At 46.3% G+C, this 16,320-nt stretch overlaps 1 protein-coding gene across 2 annotated transcripts; it reads left to right on the top strand.

Annotated features, from left to right (window-relative positions):
- Positions 1-1,035: 1,035 nt before the first annotated feature.
- ZSCAN21 (zinc finger and SCAN domain containing 21) lies at positions 1,036-15,879 on the top strand. 2 transcript variants are annotated; one of them, XM_080829926.1, is made up of 4 exons: positions 1,036-1,106; positions 11,563-12,051; positions 12,683-12,872; positions 14,641-15,879. In XM_080829926.1, the coding sequence occupies exons 2-4, from the start codon at positions 11,662-11,664 to the stop codon at positions 15,471-15,473; spliced, it is 1,413 nt and encodes a 470-aa protein (XP_080686052.1). In that variant the 5' UTR covers positions 1,036-1,106; positions 11,563-11,661; the 3' UTR covers positions 15,474-15,879. The 2 variants fall into 2 exon arrangements, with proteins under 2 accessions (XP_080686052.1, XP_080686053.1); XM_080829927.1 differs by lacking the exon at positions 1,036-1,106 and adding an exon at positions 1,708-1,897 and having other exon boundaries at positions 14,641-15,871.
- Positions 15,880-16,320: the final 441 nt, after the last annotated feature.

Raw genomic sequence — 16,320 nt, 5'->3', positions numbered from 1 at the left:
ATGAAACAAGACTGACCATGTGATGACTGTTGAAACTGGCCAGTTGGTACATGGAGGCTTGCTGTCATCCTCTCTACATGTCTTTGGGAAAAAAAAAAAAAAGGAGGGGGGAGCGCCGGGGTGGCTCAGTGGGTTAAAGCCTCTGCCTTCGGCTCAGGTCATGATCTCAGGGTCCTGGGATCCAGCCCTGCATTGGGCTCTCTGCTCAGTGGGGAGCCTGCTTCCTCCTCTCTCTCTCTCTGCCTGCCTCTCTGCCTGCTTGTGATCTCTGTCTCTGATAAATAAAATCTTAAAAAAAAAAAAAAGTAATGACCCCCCCCCCAAAAGAGAGGGAAATGATACCATATTTCTATAAAGTTAGGGTGTATTTAGGCAGGGAATTTCACGTGCAGGCATACTGCTGTCCTTCAGCATGTGCGCCTTTTGAGGAATCAGGCCAAAATCAAACTCAGTGGGGGCCGGAGAGGGTGGTGCAGAAATAAACAGGGAATCTAGTCTGAACCCTGCAACCGAGCAGAAGCAGCGGGAGAAAGCGGTAGGCGGAGACTTCTTTCACAAGCCCCCCAGCATCAGGAGCACCTTAGAAGGCAGCAGCCTCTGAGATTTCTGCCCAGAATTCTGTTCAGATTGATGCCACCGTGACTCAAGTCTGACAGTGATCACTCAGTCTCTGGCTTCGTGAGCCAAACGTGGGACTCCGTGTCCATAAACGTGGATCAAGTTCTCACGAAGTGACGGGCCCGGGTCACGGGTGAACCAGGCTCTGAAGTCCACGAGGGAACACTCTCCCTGGACGGGGACGTCGGGGATCGGGTGGGAGAACCGCCAAAGCCTTCACCTGGTTGGCACTTCCTTGGTTTAAAAAGGAGGGGGGGGGCTGGAACTAGGTCCCTGTTTCTGTAGTGGGGCGACTCCTCCTGTCCCTAAAGCGCCTCGACCCTCGACGAACCCGAGACACAGAGACGAAAAGAGCACCTTCCCAGTTCCTAGAGGGACCGCTATGGCCCCGTTAGACTCCCGCGGGGGCGGGTCTCTGACGCACTTCCGGCTGCGCCGGCCGCGGGGTGCATCGAGGTGTCCGAGCGCTTCGAGCGGTTTCAAATCCGGTGAGTCTGTCGGTTCCTGGTTCGCGTGGCGGGCGAGAGAGGGATCCTTGGCTGAAAGGGTTCGGGGAGGGAGGAGTAGGTTGAGCAGCTGTGGCCTCTGGAGAACCCCCGCAGACCGGTCCCGGGAGGTCTTAAGGGAGGAGCCCCGTGCTCCTGCCCAGCCCCAGGTAGTGGAGGCGCCAGCTCCCGGGAAAGTCTTTTTCTCCCCGCCAGGGGGGTTTCACAAAGAAACTGCCTCATTCTCGTTCCAGAGCTGTTTTTCTGTGCTCTCCCTGAGCCGAACCTTCTGTCAGTCGGACCCGAGTTGCCTTCTCTTTTTTCCCTGGCTCTCAATAGCAAATCCGAACTCAGGTCTAATCGATGAGAACACGCCTGAGGGGCTTGGGGACCTGCTGTGGGAAACCGAGCCTCATTAGAAGTCCCGGGTCGTGACTCATCCAAGAGGGGGAATAGTACCGTTGGGCTTTGTTCAGATTAGAAAGCACACGCACAACAGGCATCTGCTCGAATTTGGAAATGCATTTTTACTTTACCGTTTATAAATAGTTGGGCGAGACCAAGGTGATCTGGTGGGTGAGGTTCTTGGAAACCTATGTTATGTAAGGAACAGTTGAAAGAACTGTGAAGAAGGGAGTTGAGAGGCAAAAAGCAGTTATTTTCAGGGATTGGAAGGCTGCTATGAAGAAAGTAGGTACTGAACAGTAGAATTCTGTGCCTCAGTTACCAGATTTCCCAGCCTACGAGTTTTCAGGTACACAAGGTATGTGTTAAAGGCGTTCTAGAATTAGTTGGTAAGTACCATTCAGTTGTTAGAATCTGTGATAATTTGTTTTATTTATGCCTCATCTTGTTTCATAATGGATTTGGGACACGTTTATTAGAGTATACATTTTGGGAAATTCATAAAAGAGGGGAAGAAACCCACAAGACCCTGGGAACAGGAACGAGTCTCTTCTGGTTATGGTAGACTGAACTTAGGAATTTCTTGTGCTAAACGTTCTCGGTAGCCTAAAGAAAGTGGTTCACTGTGGGGCACCTGGTTAAGCATCTGCCTTCGGCTTGGGTCATGATCCTGGGGTCTTGGGATCCAGCCCCACATTGGACTCCCTGCTCACTGGGAGCCTGCTTCTCCCTCTCCTCCCCGCTTGTGCTCTCTTTCACAATTTCTTTTTTTTTTTTTTAAGATTTTATTTATTTATTTGGCAGACAGAGATCACAGGTAGTCAGAGAGGCAGGCAGAGAGAGGAAGGGAAGCAGGCTCCCCGCTGAGCAGAGAGCCCGATGCGGGGCTCGATCCTAGGACCCTGAGATCATGACCTGAGCTGAAGGCAGAGGCTTTAACCCACTGAGCCACCCAGGCGCCCCTCTCTCACAATTTCTATCACTATCCATCTCACTCTCTCAAATAAATAAATGAAATCTTAAAAAAAAAAAAAAAGTAGTTCACTGTGGTTGAAGTCAATGTGATTTAGTAAGGAAGGCTCTTGTTTTCTATCCACATGCTTTTGATTTTATAAACACTTTGTTAAGAAGACTTCAGAAGCCTGGGAGCCTGGCTGACTGTTGGTAGAACATGTGACTCTTGATCTCACGGTCATGAGTTCAAGCCCCACACTGGGCTTGGAGCTTATAGTCAATCAATCAATAAATTTAAAAAAAAAAAAAAAGGAAAAATTCAGAAGCCAAGACCTGGAGGGCATCCCTGAGTGAACCTTTAGGCACACTCAACATTACCAAATGTGAAATAACTGGCTTGCTGCGGGGCGGGGGGCGGGGGGGGGGTAGGGATTGAGACTGAGCATTATTGCATTTTTTTTTTTAAATCATTGCCAGTCTGATAGATGGAAGCATTTCGTTGAAGCTTTAATTTTCATGTCTTTTATTATAACTAAGGTTAAGTATCTTTTTGTATATTTATTATTAAGCTGAGGTTTGAAAGACAAATAGAAATCTGCCCTGAACATTGAGCACTGATGAGACGGTGTGAGGAGGCAGAGGCCAGGCTGTGACTTTTGTGTGCCAAACAGAGAAATTAATAAAATGGTTGTAAACAGCTGTCTGTTATATGCAGATTTGTATGCTAAACCTCTGCTGGTACTAGACTTAACAAAGTGTGAAACTTCGATTTTTCAGAGGAGGGAACTTAGGAGCCAAGGGCAGGCTGCCGCAAGATGGGGCACTTTAGCATGAATGGTATTTTGAGTTAAAAGCAATTGAAACCCAGCAGATTCAGGAAAGGCTCTTCACCTTTCTCCTCAAATGCCTGGCTATGCCAGAAAGAGAGCTATTAAAAGAGATTCTTCTTTACCTAAAAAACCTGCATGATAGGGCACCCTTTGTTTTCCAAACATCTCCTCTCACCTTCCTGCTGATGATTTTCCTCATCTTAGTATCCCCAGACCCCCTCCTTAGCTCAGGTTGTTATTTAAGCCTCCATGTTGCCTGACTGCCTTCGGAATTTCATGTCTGTGTGGGTCCCTGTACATACAAAGCTGAATTTGATTTTCTCCTGTTGAATTAAGGTATTCGCTATGCCGAATGTGGGGCTCAAACTCACAACCCTGAGATCAAGAGTTACATGCTTTTCTGACTGAGCCAGCCAGGTGTCCCCACCTCCCCAATCTTTTTTCTTTCTTTCTTTCTTTTTTTTTTTTTTATAAAAAATAAATCAGTAAACCTCTGCTGGTAGCCTTTGAGCTTTGGAGTTGGAGTTGCCAAACTGGAAAATGGCTTGTGTGATTTCAAAGGAGGATAAGATTGTCATAACATTGTCAACTAGTTAAAAGTGTTTGATAAAAGTAAAAATAAGCATTGTGTAATGTTTACAATAGATCTATTAGAAACTTTATTTCAGGGGCACCTGGTGGCTCAGTGGGTTAAGCCTTTGCTTTCAGCTCAGGTCGTGATCTCAGGGTCCTGGGATTGAGCCTCTCATCGGGCTCTCTGCTTGGTGGGGAGCCTGCTTCCCCCCTCTCTGCCTGCCTCTCTGTGTGATTGTGATCTCTCTCTGTCAAATAAATAAAGTCTTTTTAAAAATCACAAGTAGGCAGAGAGGCAGGCAGAGAGAGGGGGAAGCAGGCTCCCTTCTGAGCAGAGAGCCCAAGGCGGGGCTCGATCCCAGGACCCTGAGATCATGACCTGAGCTGAAGACAGAGACTCAACCCACTGAGCCACCCAGGCGCCCCAAGCAGGCACCTTTTAAAAAAAATAATTGTAAAAGAAAAACGCTTCATAACTTTTTAAAAATATCTAATGAACTCTAACAATGGTCTGCTTCAACATCATAAGTATTGAAGTTAATAGCTAACATATTTCTCTTTACTATCACTCCATAATAGAATAGTGTTTATCAAAGCTGCTTTCCCCCCACTTCCCCATATTTTTAAAATTGAAATATTTTATTCTATTTTATTGTTTTTTTAAGATTTTATTTTATTTTAAAAGATTGATTTATTTATTTGAGAGAGGAGCGCGCACACACAGGGTGAGGGGTGGAGTGAGGAGGAGAGAATCTCAAGCAGGCTCCCCGCTGAGTGCAGAACCTGATGTGGGGCTCGACCCCAGGACCCTGAGATCATGACCTGAGCCAAGATCAAGAATTGGCCACTTAACTGAGTCACCCAGGTGCCCCCAAAGATTTTTTTTTTTTAAGATTTTATTTATTTATTTAAGAGAGAAAGAGTGAGAGGGAGCATGAGAGGGGAGGTCAGAAGGAGAAGCAGACTCCCCACGGAGATAGGAGCCCGATGCGGGACTCGATCCCCGGATTCCGGGATCACAACCTGAGCTGAAGGCAGTCGCTCAACCAACTGAGCCACCCAGGCTCCTCCCGCCCCCAAAGATTTTTTTTTAAGTGATATCTATACCCGATGTGGTGCTCAAACTCACAACCCTGAAATCAAGAGTCACATGCACTGCTGACTAAACCAGTCAGGCACCCTGTAAATGTTTTATTTTTGCATACTTTAGATTTCTAGAAAAGCTCAGACAGTACAGAACTCCCATACACCTCTTTTCCCGTTACTGTTAACTTCTTATGTTACTGCCTACATTTGTCACAACCAAGGAACCAACACTGGTACACTACTATTAACTAAGCTGCACAATTTCTTGGAATTTTCACTAGTTTTTCCCTAATATCCTTTTTCCATTCCAGGATTCCCATCTAGGGTACCACATTATATTTGTCTTCAAGTCCACTTAGTGTCCCTGATCAGTGACAATTTCTCAGGCTTTCCTTGTTTTTGATGACCTTGATAGTTTGGAGAAGTACAGGTCAGATATTCTATAGTATGTCCCTCAGTGTGGGTGTGGAGGAGGAAGGCCATAGAGGTAATGTGCCTTTGTCACCATTATCATCAACATAACCATCGGTGATGTTGACCTTGGTGAGCCGGTTCACCTTCCCAGTGAGTGCTTGCCTTCAGCCCCTTTCCATACTCTGCTTGTGGAAGCAAGTCCCTAAGTGCAGTCCACCTTCTTGACAGAGGAGTATCTACGTAAATAAGTTCTGGATGGGATATTTGTCTCTTCCTCTGTTTATTCATTCCCACCCTCCTCCTGCCCCCCCTTTACGTAGCGTGGACAGATAATTATTTCCGCTTTTGGATTATAACCCAGTACTTACTATTTTGTTGCTCAGATTGTTTCAGCTGTGATCATTGAACTTTTTGTCACCACAGGATTCTCCAGGCTCATTTTATATGCTCCCCATCCTAGAATCAACCATTTCTCCATTTTCTAGTAGTTTTTATTGGAAAATGATACTTAGAAACCAAGACCTGGGCTCTGGGGGTGTTGATTGTGGGATATCATTGCTTCTAAACCTTCACAGCAGACAGAGCTAGGAAATAAATGTCTGTATACTAACTCCTGTGTACACTCTTACCCAATCCTGTATCCACCTGCATCGGTAGTAAACTAAGCATGACTTTATGCTGCTTCTGAATTTTTTTAGCTTCAATTTATACTGAAAAAATTTTTTTAAGATTTTATTATTTGAGAGAGAAGGAGCATGAGTTGGGGAGAGGGGGAGACTCCCCGCTGAGCAAGGAGCCCGATTCGGGGCTCGATCCCAGGACCTGGGATCATGACCTGAGCTGAAAGCAGAGGCTTAACCACTTGAGCCGTCCAGGTGCCCTGTCCTGATATTTTTTTAAGCCCGATTTTACAGTTTTTACCCTGTGAGTAGCCCCAAAGATCCATATATGACATTCATTCTTCCCACAGATAACTCAGTACCTGCAAATACCAGGCGTATTGTAGGTATTTGGAAATAGCAGAAAAAGAAAACAGGTGAAAGTCCCTGACCTCAGGAGTTGATATTCAAGAGCGAAACATGGTTTCTGTTTTTTGTTTTTGGTTTTTTAAAGGGTAGGAGCACCGGGCTCACTCAAGTCAAAAGAGCACAGGACTCCTGATCTTGGAGTTGTGGGTTTGAGCTCCGCGTTAGGTCTAGAGATAAATGATGAGCAGGGAAAGCGTCGATTAGGAGCATAAGGAGTTCTGGGGTGAGGGAGGGTTGTGCATATTTAAAAGAGGGTGGCCAGGGATGGCTCAGCGAGAACATAGGAGTACAGATCAGCCATTTGTAATCTGGAAGCAGCATTAGGCAGAGGGGACAACAAATGCTTTGAGGCGGGAAGATTCCGCACACATTTGGGTAACAGTGTGGTTGGGGTGGAATGAACGAGAGAGAGGTAGATGAAATTAGAGACAACAGTGCTGAGACCTTTGAAGCCTTGTCGGCCTCTGTGATGACCTTGCCTTTTCCTCTTGAGACACCGCCTTGGAAAGCGTGAGCAGAGGAATGCTGTGATCTGACTTGAATTTTAATAGGTTCACTCTGACTGCTCGTTGGCAATAAACTGAGGGCCAGGGAAACACTTCAGAGGCTCTTACAGGGCCCGGTCCAACAGGTGATGGGCTGGGATGGCAGTATTGGAGGCAGTGAGGATTGGTTGAACGTTGGGTCTTTGGGATGTCGAGCTCACGGGATTTGCTTACAAATTACATGTAGAATGTGAAGGAGGAGTCTGTGGGATTAACCAGGTGTTTTGGTCCAAGAAAACAGAATGATGGAGTTGCCGTTAACTGAGATGAACAGTTTTGGGGGCGATGATGGGGACTGCAGTTTTGGACATGTTAAACTTGAGGTACCGTTGCACATGCTGGTGGCGACGTCAAGTAGTGGTTGGTCTTAAGAGTCTAGAGTTCAGAGGAGAGGTTCAGGCTGGAGATAAACTGGCCGTGGGGATGGCAATCCGAGCCATGTGACCGGATGAAATCTCCAAGCAGGATGAATGCAGCGAGGACAAAGGGGTCCAAGCACCTGGCCCTTCGCTCATTTGTGGTCTTGCAAAAGACATGAATTTGAATTGTGGGCAGCATCTAAGGGAAACTTTTCCTTAAGATTTTTTTGTTTTCAAGTAATCTCTACACCCAGTGTGGGGCTCAGACTTACAACCCCGAGATCAAGAGTCACACACTCGACCAACTGAGCTGGACAAGCACCTCAACTTTTTCTTTATTTGTCTCTGTGTACATGTTTTTGCAGAGGTAGTTACGTGATCTGTGGGTTTGGATATGCCCTTCTGGGAACAGATGCCCAGGAATGATAGGTCACTCCCTCTTTAATGCCACCTGTGTTCTGGAACTCCTCGTGTCTTGCTGAGTTTCCCAGGCGTGATTTCAGAAGCTGAGCAGCCCGAATGGATTCCAGTGTCTGTTGGAACAGTGTCCTGTTGTAGGTTTGCCCTGCTTTGGGTGGAGTGTGAAATTTTGTAACCGGTTATGAAAAAGCGTTTCAGCACTGGGGAGACGTGCTTCTGAGCATTTCAGATGAATGCTCCTGGCACTGCTACCTCTGTTATTTTGAGGTTATTTTAGCCTTGAGTGCTAGTGCCTTTATTTTAGGAAACGAGCTGGTGTGCTCCTATCCCGGCTGTTGTCAAGTTATCCTGAACTTGGGCACTCCAGCAGTGTGTTGGGGGGGCGGGGGGGGGCGGGGGGAGTGGGTGGTGCTGATTCTGGTTCACCCTATCAGCACCTCGGTTGACATATCATAGGATGCTTCAGAATGGGGTATGGTGGAGGGGAGTCCCAAGTACTGGCATCCCTAGAATTCTGAACTAATTATAATTAGCAGCTGATAATTATTGCATTTCTCCTAAAAGGTTACATACTGAGGTTCTAGTCCTAGAATCCCATTTCTTTTTTAATTACCAGAATTGGCAATTCATATAAAATATGTGTTTTTAATGTGTGTTTACTAAATGTTTGAAACTAAATAACTTAATACAAAACTCAATACAAAAGCTATAACGTACATTTGTGGTGGGGTTTTCTGCGTGGTGTGGCATTGCTTTTTTGTTTTCTTGGGATCGTTTTATTTTTGGAGGGCATGAAGTTTGGACATTGGTAGGAAAACCTGTTTTGTTTGTCTTTAATGATATTCTGATTTTCTGATATAGAAGTAATAATACCCATTATAGAAAATTTGGGAAATAAAAAAAGAATTTGAAAAACTGAAGCCAGGGACTCCTGGGTGCCTCAGTCAGTTAAGCATCTGCTTTCACCTCAGGTCATGATCCCAGGATTTGAGGGATCGAGCCCCACATTAGGCTCCTTGCTCAGTGGGGAGTCTGCTTCTTCCTCTCCCTCTGCTCTCACCCCCTCCCCGCACATTCTCTCTCTGTATGTCTCAAATAAATAAAATCTTAAAAATAAATACATATAAAAAAAATAAAACCTGAAGTCATCTATAACCCAGCAATACCACTATTCGCATCTTATCCTTTTTCCTTTGCTGTGATTATGGGGCCATATGTGAGACTTGATATCCAAGTGATACAAGCCAGATCTGTGGAAAACGACGTGCATATGAGCCATGAGCCTACTCAGGTTTTTATTTTCATTTTTATTTTTTTCATACTCAAATTTTTAAATACTTTAGATTTAGATTATCTGTGATTCCTGTTTCCTCATCTATTTCCTCATCTTCTGTAAGCCATTTGTGCCTCCTTGTTATTAGGGGTGCTACCCTTGTTATCAACTTGGTTTGCATAACAAAAACCCACATAGGTTTTTTTTATTGTTGTTGGTTTTAAAGATTTTATTTATTTGTTTGACAGAGAGAGATCACAAGCAGGCAGAGAGGCAGGCAGCGGGCGGGGGAAGCAGGCTCCCTGCTGAGCAGAGAGCCTGATGTGGGGCTCCATCCCAGGACCCCGGGATCATGACCCGAGCTGAAGGCAGAGGCTTAACCCACTGAGCCACCCAAGCTCCCAAACCCACATAGGTTTTTATCTGTTTGGCTCTTTGTTGAGACTTCCGCTGGAGTTTTCCCGCTCTCAGTTATCCATACCCAGAATGGGACATCTATGTGACATGACGAGTGCTACTTACAGTTTGGAAACGTGCTCAGAAAAGCCAGTCACAGCATGGAGGGCTAATTTATGCACGTTTCTTTCAGAGTATGTTTAATGAATGCTGATATTTATAGTCTGATTCTGATATCTCTTTACTCATGTATTTTCCATCTCCCCCACAAACTTGCAAGCTCCGTGGGGGTGGGAGCGCCTCTTGTTTGCTCGTCACCGCACTCCCAGCACCAAGCCTGCATCAGGCCTTCAAGTGAATGTTGAGTGAATGGACTTCACTTGTTTGGCAAATGAAGAAAATTGAAGTAATTGTATTTACTGCACATATTTTTGATGTTCTAATGTATCAACTGATTGACATATTTAAAATATTTAGGTTTTTTTAGGATTATTTATTTATTTATTTGACAGAGATCACAAGTAGGCAGAGAGGCAGGCGGAAAGAGAGGAGGAAGCAGGCTCCCTGCCGTGGAGAGAGCCCGATTTGGGGCTTGATCCCAGGACCCTGAGATCATGACCTGAGCCGAAGACAGAGGCTTTAACCCACTGTGCCACCCAGGCGCCCCTAAAATACTTAATATTTAAAAGAAAAATACTTTTGGGCGCCTGGGTGGCTCAGTGGGTTAAATGAAAAATACTTTTAAGCATTTTGTATTTGTATAATCTACTGTGTTTAATTTTTTTTCCAGTTTCTTCTCAGCAATATATATCTCATCAAAGTGAATACCTCTGTAAGAGTATAGGTTACTGTTAGTCTAATCTCTGGCATTCCACTTGTCCTTCTGTGAAACCTAAAGGTAAAGGACATTTAAAAACTTGCATGTGCCCTACTTAAAAGTGGGTCAAGTGAGGCTCAAAATTACATCATTGAGGCACCTGGGTGGCTCAGTCAGTCACTTAAGACCCAGACTCTTGGTTTTAGCTCAATTTATGATCTCAGGGTCATGGGGTCAGCCTTTGTAGGGCTCCGAGCTCAGTGCAGAATCTGCTTGTCTCCCCCTGCCTCCCACATGCTCGAAGTCTCTGTCTCAAATAAAGAAATGGGATCTTTGAAACAAACAAGTTTTTAAAAATTACATCATTAATTATACTCAATTATTTTAAAATACTCTAGTTAATTCCAGCCTTTTAGCATGATTCCTGGTTATGCTGACTAGCCCCATCACTTGACATTTGACTAGCTTTTTTTTTTTTTTTTTTTTTTGTAAAGTAGGGGGTTTGATGTGGGGCTTGAACTCACGACCCTGAGATTACAAGTCACATTTTCTACTGATTGAGCCAGCCATGCACCCTTGGCTAGCAAATTTTTAGTATTGAAGCTCAAAGTTTTGGATTTAGACAGGCTGCATTTGGCCTGTCGATATCTTTTTGAAATCTCAGGAATTGTAAGATGCTTTTTTTTTTTTTAAGATTTTATTTATTTATTTGACAGAGACACAGTGAGAGAGGGAACACAAGCAGGGGTAGTGGGAGAGGGAGAAGCAGGCTTCCCACCGAGCAGGGAGCCTGATGTGGGGGCTTGATCCCAGGACTCTGGGATCATGACTTGAGCCAAAGGCAGAGGCTTACTGACTGAGCCACCCGGGTGCCCCGGAGTTGTAAGATTCTGAAACAGTTTTTGGAGCAAAGTTAATTTAAAATAATTTTTAAATTATACCATTGTGCACTTTTTACTAGAGTAGAGACAAAGTAAGATTAAGTAGGATATCCTGAGCTGACTCCCGAATGAGTTTGAACCGTAATTTTTTTTTAAAGATTTTATTTATTTATTCGACAGAGAGAGACACAGAGAGAGGGGGAACACAAGCAGGGGGAGTGGGAGAGGGAGAAGCAGGCTTCCCGCTGAGCAGGGAGCCTGGTGTGGGACTAGATCCCAGGACCCTGGGATCTGGACCCGAGCTGAAGGCAGCCGCTTAACAACTGAGCCACCCAGGCTCCCCTGAACCGTAATTTTTGTGATAGTTTTATAGTGGCCATAATTTGCACAATTTTGTCTGCTAAAGGTGTGGTTGTCAAGACCTAAAAAGCATCCATTTTTTTTTTCTTTCTGTAATTTATGGTAAATATTTTCTCAGGCTTAACGTGTAGCCCTAAAGGACCAGAAACCCAAAGGAACCGATACTCCTGCTCCACAGAGTCCCACCTGTAGTGAGGCTGTTTCTGGAATCGGTGTGATGACCAAGGTTTTGGGCATGGCTGCAGCACAGGGCCCTCGGCCTCCACGGGAGAGGGGGCCTCTGGTGGTTAAAGATGAGGACGAAGAGGAAAGGCAGAGCCTTCCTAGCCTGGAGGTGTTCCGCCAGCGCTTCCGGCAGTTTGGCTACCATGACACACCTGGCCCCCGGGAGGCCCTGAGCCAGCTCCGGGTGCTGTGCTGCGAGTGGCTGAGGCCCGAGATCCACACCAAGGAGCAGATCCTGGAGCTGCTGGTGCTGGAGCAGTTCCTGACCATCCTGCCCCAGGAGCTCCAGGCCTGGGTGCAGGAGCACTGCCCGGAGAGCGCGGAGGAGGCCGTCACTCTCCTAGAGGATCTGGAGCAGGAACTGGACGAGCCAGCACAGCAGGTAGACTGGGGAGACCCCACATGCTGCGAGGCTGGGAGTAGAGCACTCTGGGCAGGACTGGGTTTACCTGTCCAGTGGGAGGGGCTGAATAGAAGTTTCCGCTGACTTAGATCACGTTTCCTCCTGCTTCCTTTCTCCTGTCCAGTATTGATCTTTAGCTGTGGACGCGTTTGCTTTCTTTTTCCAAGCGGTTGTACTTTAGCTCTCCTGGGACTCGCTTTCATTCTGCAGTGGACCCTTGAACAACACAGGGGTTAGGGTTGTCAACCGCTCCCCACCCTCCAGCACATGTTCATTTGAAAATCCCGGTTTAACTTTTGATTCCCCCAAAACTTAACTTCTAAATGGCCTGCTGTTGACTGGAAGCTTTACCGATAACATAAATAGCCAGTTAACACTTATTTTGTACGTTGTATGTGTTATATGCCATGTTCTTATAATAAAGTAAGCTAGAGAAAGGAAAACATTAAGAAAACCTTAAGAAGAGAAAATACATTTACTGTACTGTATGTATCAAAAAAAAAAAAATACACGTATAAGTGGGCCTGTGTAGTTCAGACTCGTGTTCAGGGATCACCTGTAGTTCTGAGATGAGCTGTGCACAAACCCCGCCGTTCCTGGCTGTCTCTAGGTCTCACCTCCTCCAAACGAACAGCAACAGGTGTGGGAGAAGAGGTCCTCCTCGGGAACAGCAGCGTTTCCAAGCGGCACACAGCCCCAGTCTGCGGAGACCAGTCACAAAAGTGAGGGTTGGGAGCCCCTGTACATCCAGGAGACCGGGGAAGAGGAGGATCTCACTCCAGACCTGGGAAAGAGTCAAGGTAGGGACTGTCTGTCATGCTCTGTGCTTGGTGCCCCATGCCTTTGTGGTGGAAGAAACAGAATAATTCTAATTACTGGTTGTGAGGCGGTCCCCCTAGACTGACTTACCCGATCTGGGTGCCTAGGCAGGACGAGCGCCTGAGCGCCCTTCCTCCCAAGTGCGTCTCACACATAGAGTCAGCGTGGGGACAGGACGTACTCTTAAAAGGGTTGGTTAAAGTGAGTTTAAAAGCGGGACTGTTCAGGGTCACCTGGGTGGCTCAGTCAGTGTAAGCGTCTGCGTTCCGATCGGGTCATGATGCCAGGGTCCTGGGATCAAGTCCCACATCAGGCTCCTTGCTCGGTGGGGAGACTGCTTCTCCCTCTGTCTGCCACTCCCCTTGCTTGTGCTCTCTCTCTCTCTCTCTCTGTCAAAGAAAATCTGTAAAAAAAGTTGTGGGGGGGCACTGTTCACAGAGGTGTAACAGGTTGAAGGAACAGTGAGAGATGATGCTTGTTCATTTGTTAATGACTGAACGAGGAAGCTGTTAAAATCAGCATGGGATTGTGCAGAAATGGTCCCAGGTAAATTCTTTTCAGCTTCTGCCTCATAAGGTTATTTAAAATATTTTGCTTATTTATTGAGCTGTTTATTTCCCACATGTAGTACACGCTTGAAGGAAAGACTGTACATGTAGCCAGGCGACTGCTCATCACCCAGAGTGAAAGGGACACGTATCTGTCACTGCGGGTGGCCAGGACAAAGAGATGGTAGAGTGGAGAGAGAGCTCCAGGGACCAGGGAAGGGGCTTAGAGGAAAGTACTGCATTGACAGAGACTTCTGTACTTCTGGGGGGCCAGCAGGTCTCACGGGACCCCTGGTTCAGTGTGGATTTCTTACTCCCCCCCCTTTTTTTTTTAAGATTTTATTTATTTATTTGACAGAGATTACAAGTAGGCAGAGAGGCAGGCAGAGAGAGAGGGAGAAGCAGGCTCCCTGCCAAGCAGAGCACCCAGCGCGGGGCTCGATCCCAGGACCCTGAGATCATGACCTGAGCCGAAGGCAGAGGCTTAACCCACTGAGCCACCCAGGTGCCCCCTTATTCCCCTTTTCCGTGTGTGTGCACCTGGAAGTGTGGTGGCCTCGTGTAGCGCTCTAAAAAAGATGGTTGGCTTCAGTCTGGTTTTAGCAGTATTAACTTTTGAACCGAAAGAAGCGTGAGACACAGCCACTGTAGGGTAGGTGCTGGGAATCAGACCCTCCCGGGAGGTGAGCGCTTTGATGTAAAGACAATCTGGGACTAGCCTGGTCTTTACGGACTGAATGTCCTCTTTTGTTGCTTTTATTTTCCACTTCTGTGAGCGCGTGGATCTCATGAATTTGCCACTAGCCTCATCTCCCTTAATTACCCTTTTTATTTTCCTTAATCAGCTTGGACCATTTGGTAATATTTCTTACTTGTTGTTTCTGCCTGACCTTCACCCAGCTCCTTTGCTGCTGTCCCAGGAGGCGTGGTGTGGTCCTCCTACCCTCTTTATGTGAAACTCTTCTCCTGGCAGAGAAAGCCGTGTGCTCGTCATACCGTCGCAGCTGCTGCTGGGCTGGGGGCTGGTGTGAAAGCTGCGGACCGCAAGCTAGGTCTGGTGGTGACTCGTGTCACTGTCATGTTGTGACCTGTCACCGAGCAGTACTTGCTCTCAATGTCAGCCGACGTTTCTGTTTCTCCTTCAAGTTCCTTCTCAGAATACAAAACAACTGACCTGCTCTTACTCTGCTTCTTGTTTCAGATCGTAACTCAAACACCCAGAATGAGGACTCCATAGATCAGCAGAAAAGTTCTGAAGAGTCTCAGGAACTCAAAAGGGAGGTTACTCCCATGGTCGTTGCCAGTAAATGTGAGGCCAGGTTAGAAAGGCAGTGGGCAAACCTTGAAAAAGAAAGAGGAACAAAAACTCCTCTTCTAGACAAAGGTTCCAAGAAAGGCAGAGAATTGGTTCCCACTAAACCCGCCCCAGGAGAGAGGCGTTACATCTGTGCCGAGTGCGGAAAAGCCTTTAGTAATAGCTCAAATCTTACCAAGCACCGGAGAACGCACACTGGGGAGAAGCCCTATGTATGCACCAAATGTGGGAAAGCGTTCAGCCACAGCTCAAACCTCACCCTCCATTACAGAACACACTTGGTGGACCGGCCCTATGACTGTAAGTGTGGGAAAGCCTTTGGTCAGAGCTCAGACCTCCTTAAACATCAGCGAATGCACACGGAAGAGGCGCCCTATCAGTGTAAAGATTGCGGAAAAGCTTTCAGTGGGAAAGGCAGCCTCATCCGACACTATCGGATCCACACTGGGGAGAAACCTTACCAGTGTAACGAGTGTGGAAAGAGCTTTAGTCAGCACGCAGGTCTCAGTTCTCACCAGAGGCTCCACACCGGAGAGAAGCCATACAAATGTAAGGAGTGTGGGAAGGCCTTCAACCACAGCTCAAATTTTAATAAACACCATAGAATCCATACCGGGGAGAAGCCCTACTGGTGTAATCACTGTGGAAAAACCTTCTGTAGTAAGTCCAATCTTTCCAAACATCAGCGAGTCCACACCGGAGAGGGAGAAGGGCTTTAACTGTCAAGTAATGCTCTCTCGGTGGCGTTTGTTTTTATTAAACTTTAGCCCTTGGATGCTAGGGAGAAGCCCAGTAATTGCGATATAAACTCTAGTCGTAGATTTTGTTTCACTCGACATCAAGGGGTGCCGGAGGAGAGGGTGCTCGGTGGTGGCACCGTGGGAAGGAGGTGCCGGTGGGTGGTGGAGCGCGGTCCCCTCACCACGCTTTGGGTCCCATCAGCCAGGCCGGCACTGCTTCTTGTATAGTTAAAACTGAGTATATCCCGTATAATTAAGGAAGAAACACTGAAACTGTTTAACCGTTTTAACATATATTCAAGAAATAGGATTTGTAAAGAATTGATCCACATGGAACGCAATTTAATCTGATTCGGAATAAACTTATAACATCTTGTAAACGTGCCTCCGGACTGTTAAATGGTGTGTTGGTTACTGAACACTTCTCAGGAGAGGAAACTGTTCCTACTGCTTTTAGCTTCAGGGAAATTTGGATTCGGGGTAATTAGAACTGTTCGTGCTCGTGAAGGTACGGATCAGGAAATTGGGGTGGAGCATATAGAGTAGCTGCATCTTGGTCTACGTTGTGCTTTATTTTATTTTATTTTATTTTATTTTTTTCTGTATGCCGAACACATTGTTTTCATCAGGTAGGACATTTGTCAGCCTCGTGTGCATTTTGATTGTACATGCCTCTGCCACAGTCTGAAAATCCGACTCTGAAGTTTCCTTCTAAACTCCACACCTCAGTAATATCCAGCATGATTCCTTTAAGTCCATCCTGTCTGTTCCCTGCCTGGAGTCAGGTGAGATCTTTGCGTGGTCTCCAAGAACAGTCTAATCTCCT

The sequence above is a fragment of the Martes martes genome (assembly GCF_963455335.1).
Source record: "Martes martes genome assembly, chromosome: 18".
Taxonomy (NCBI): domain Eukaryota; kingdom Metazoa; phylum Chordata; class Mammalia; order Carnivora; family Mustelidae; genus Martes; species Martes martes.
The sequence above is the reverse complement of the archived record's forward strand: the minus strand, read 5'-3'. Positions and strand labels throughout refer to the sequence as shown.

Bases quoted from the DNA above. Each gene is read 5' to 3' on its own strand.
- ZSCAN21 (XM_080829926.1), top strand. From the start codon at position 11,662: ATGACCAAGGTTTTGGGCATGGCTGCAGCACAGGGCCCTCGGCCTCCA. The intron at 12,052-12,682 runs GTAGACTGGGGA...GGCTGTCTCTAG, and splicing joins TGGACGAGCCAGCACAGCAG to GTCTCACCTCCTCCAAACGA. The intron at 12,873-14,640 runs GTAGGGACTGTC...TTCTTGTTTCAG, and splicing joins AGACCTGGGAAAGAGTCAAG to ATCGTAACTCAAACACCCAG.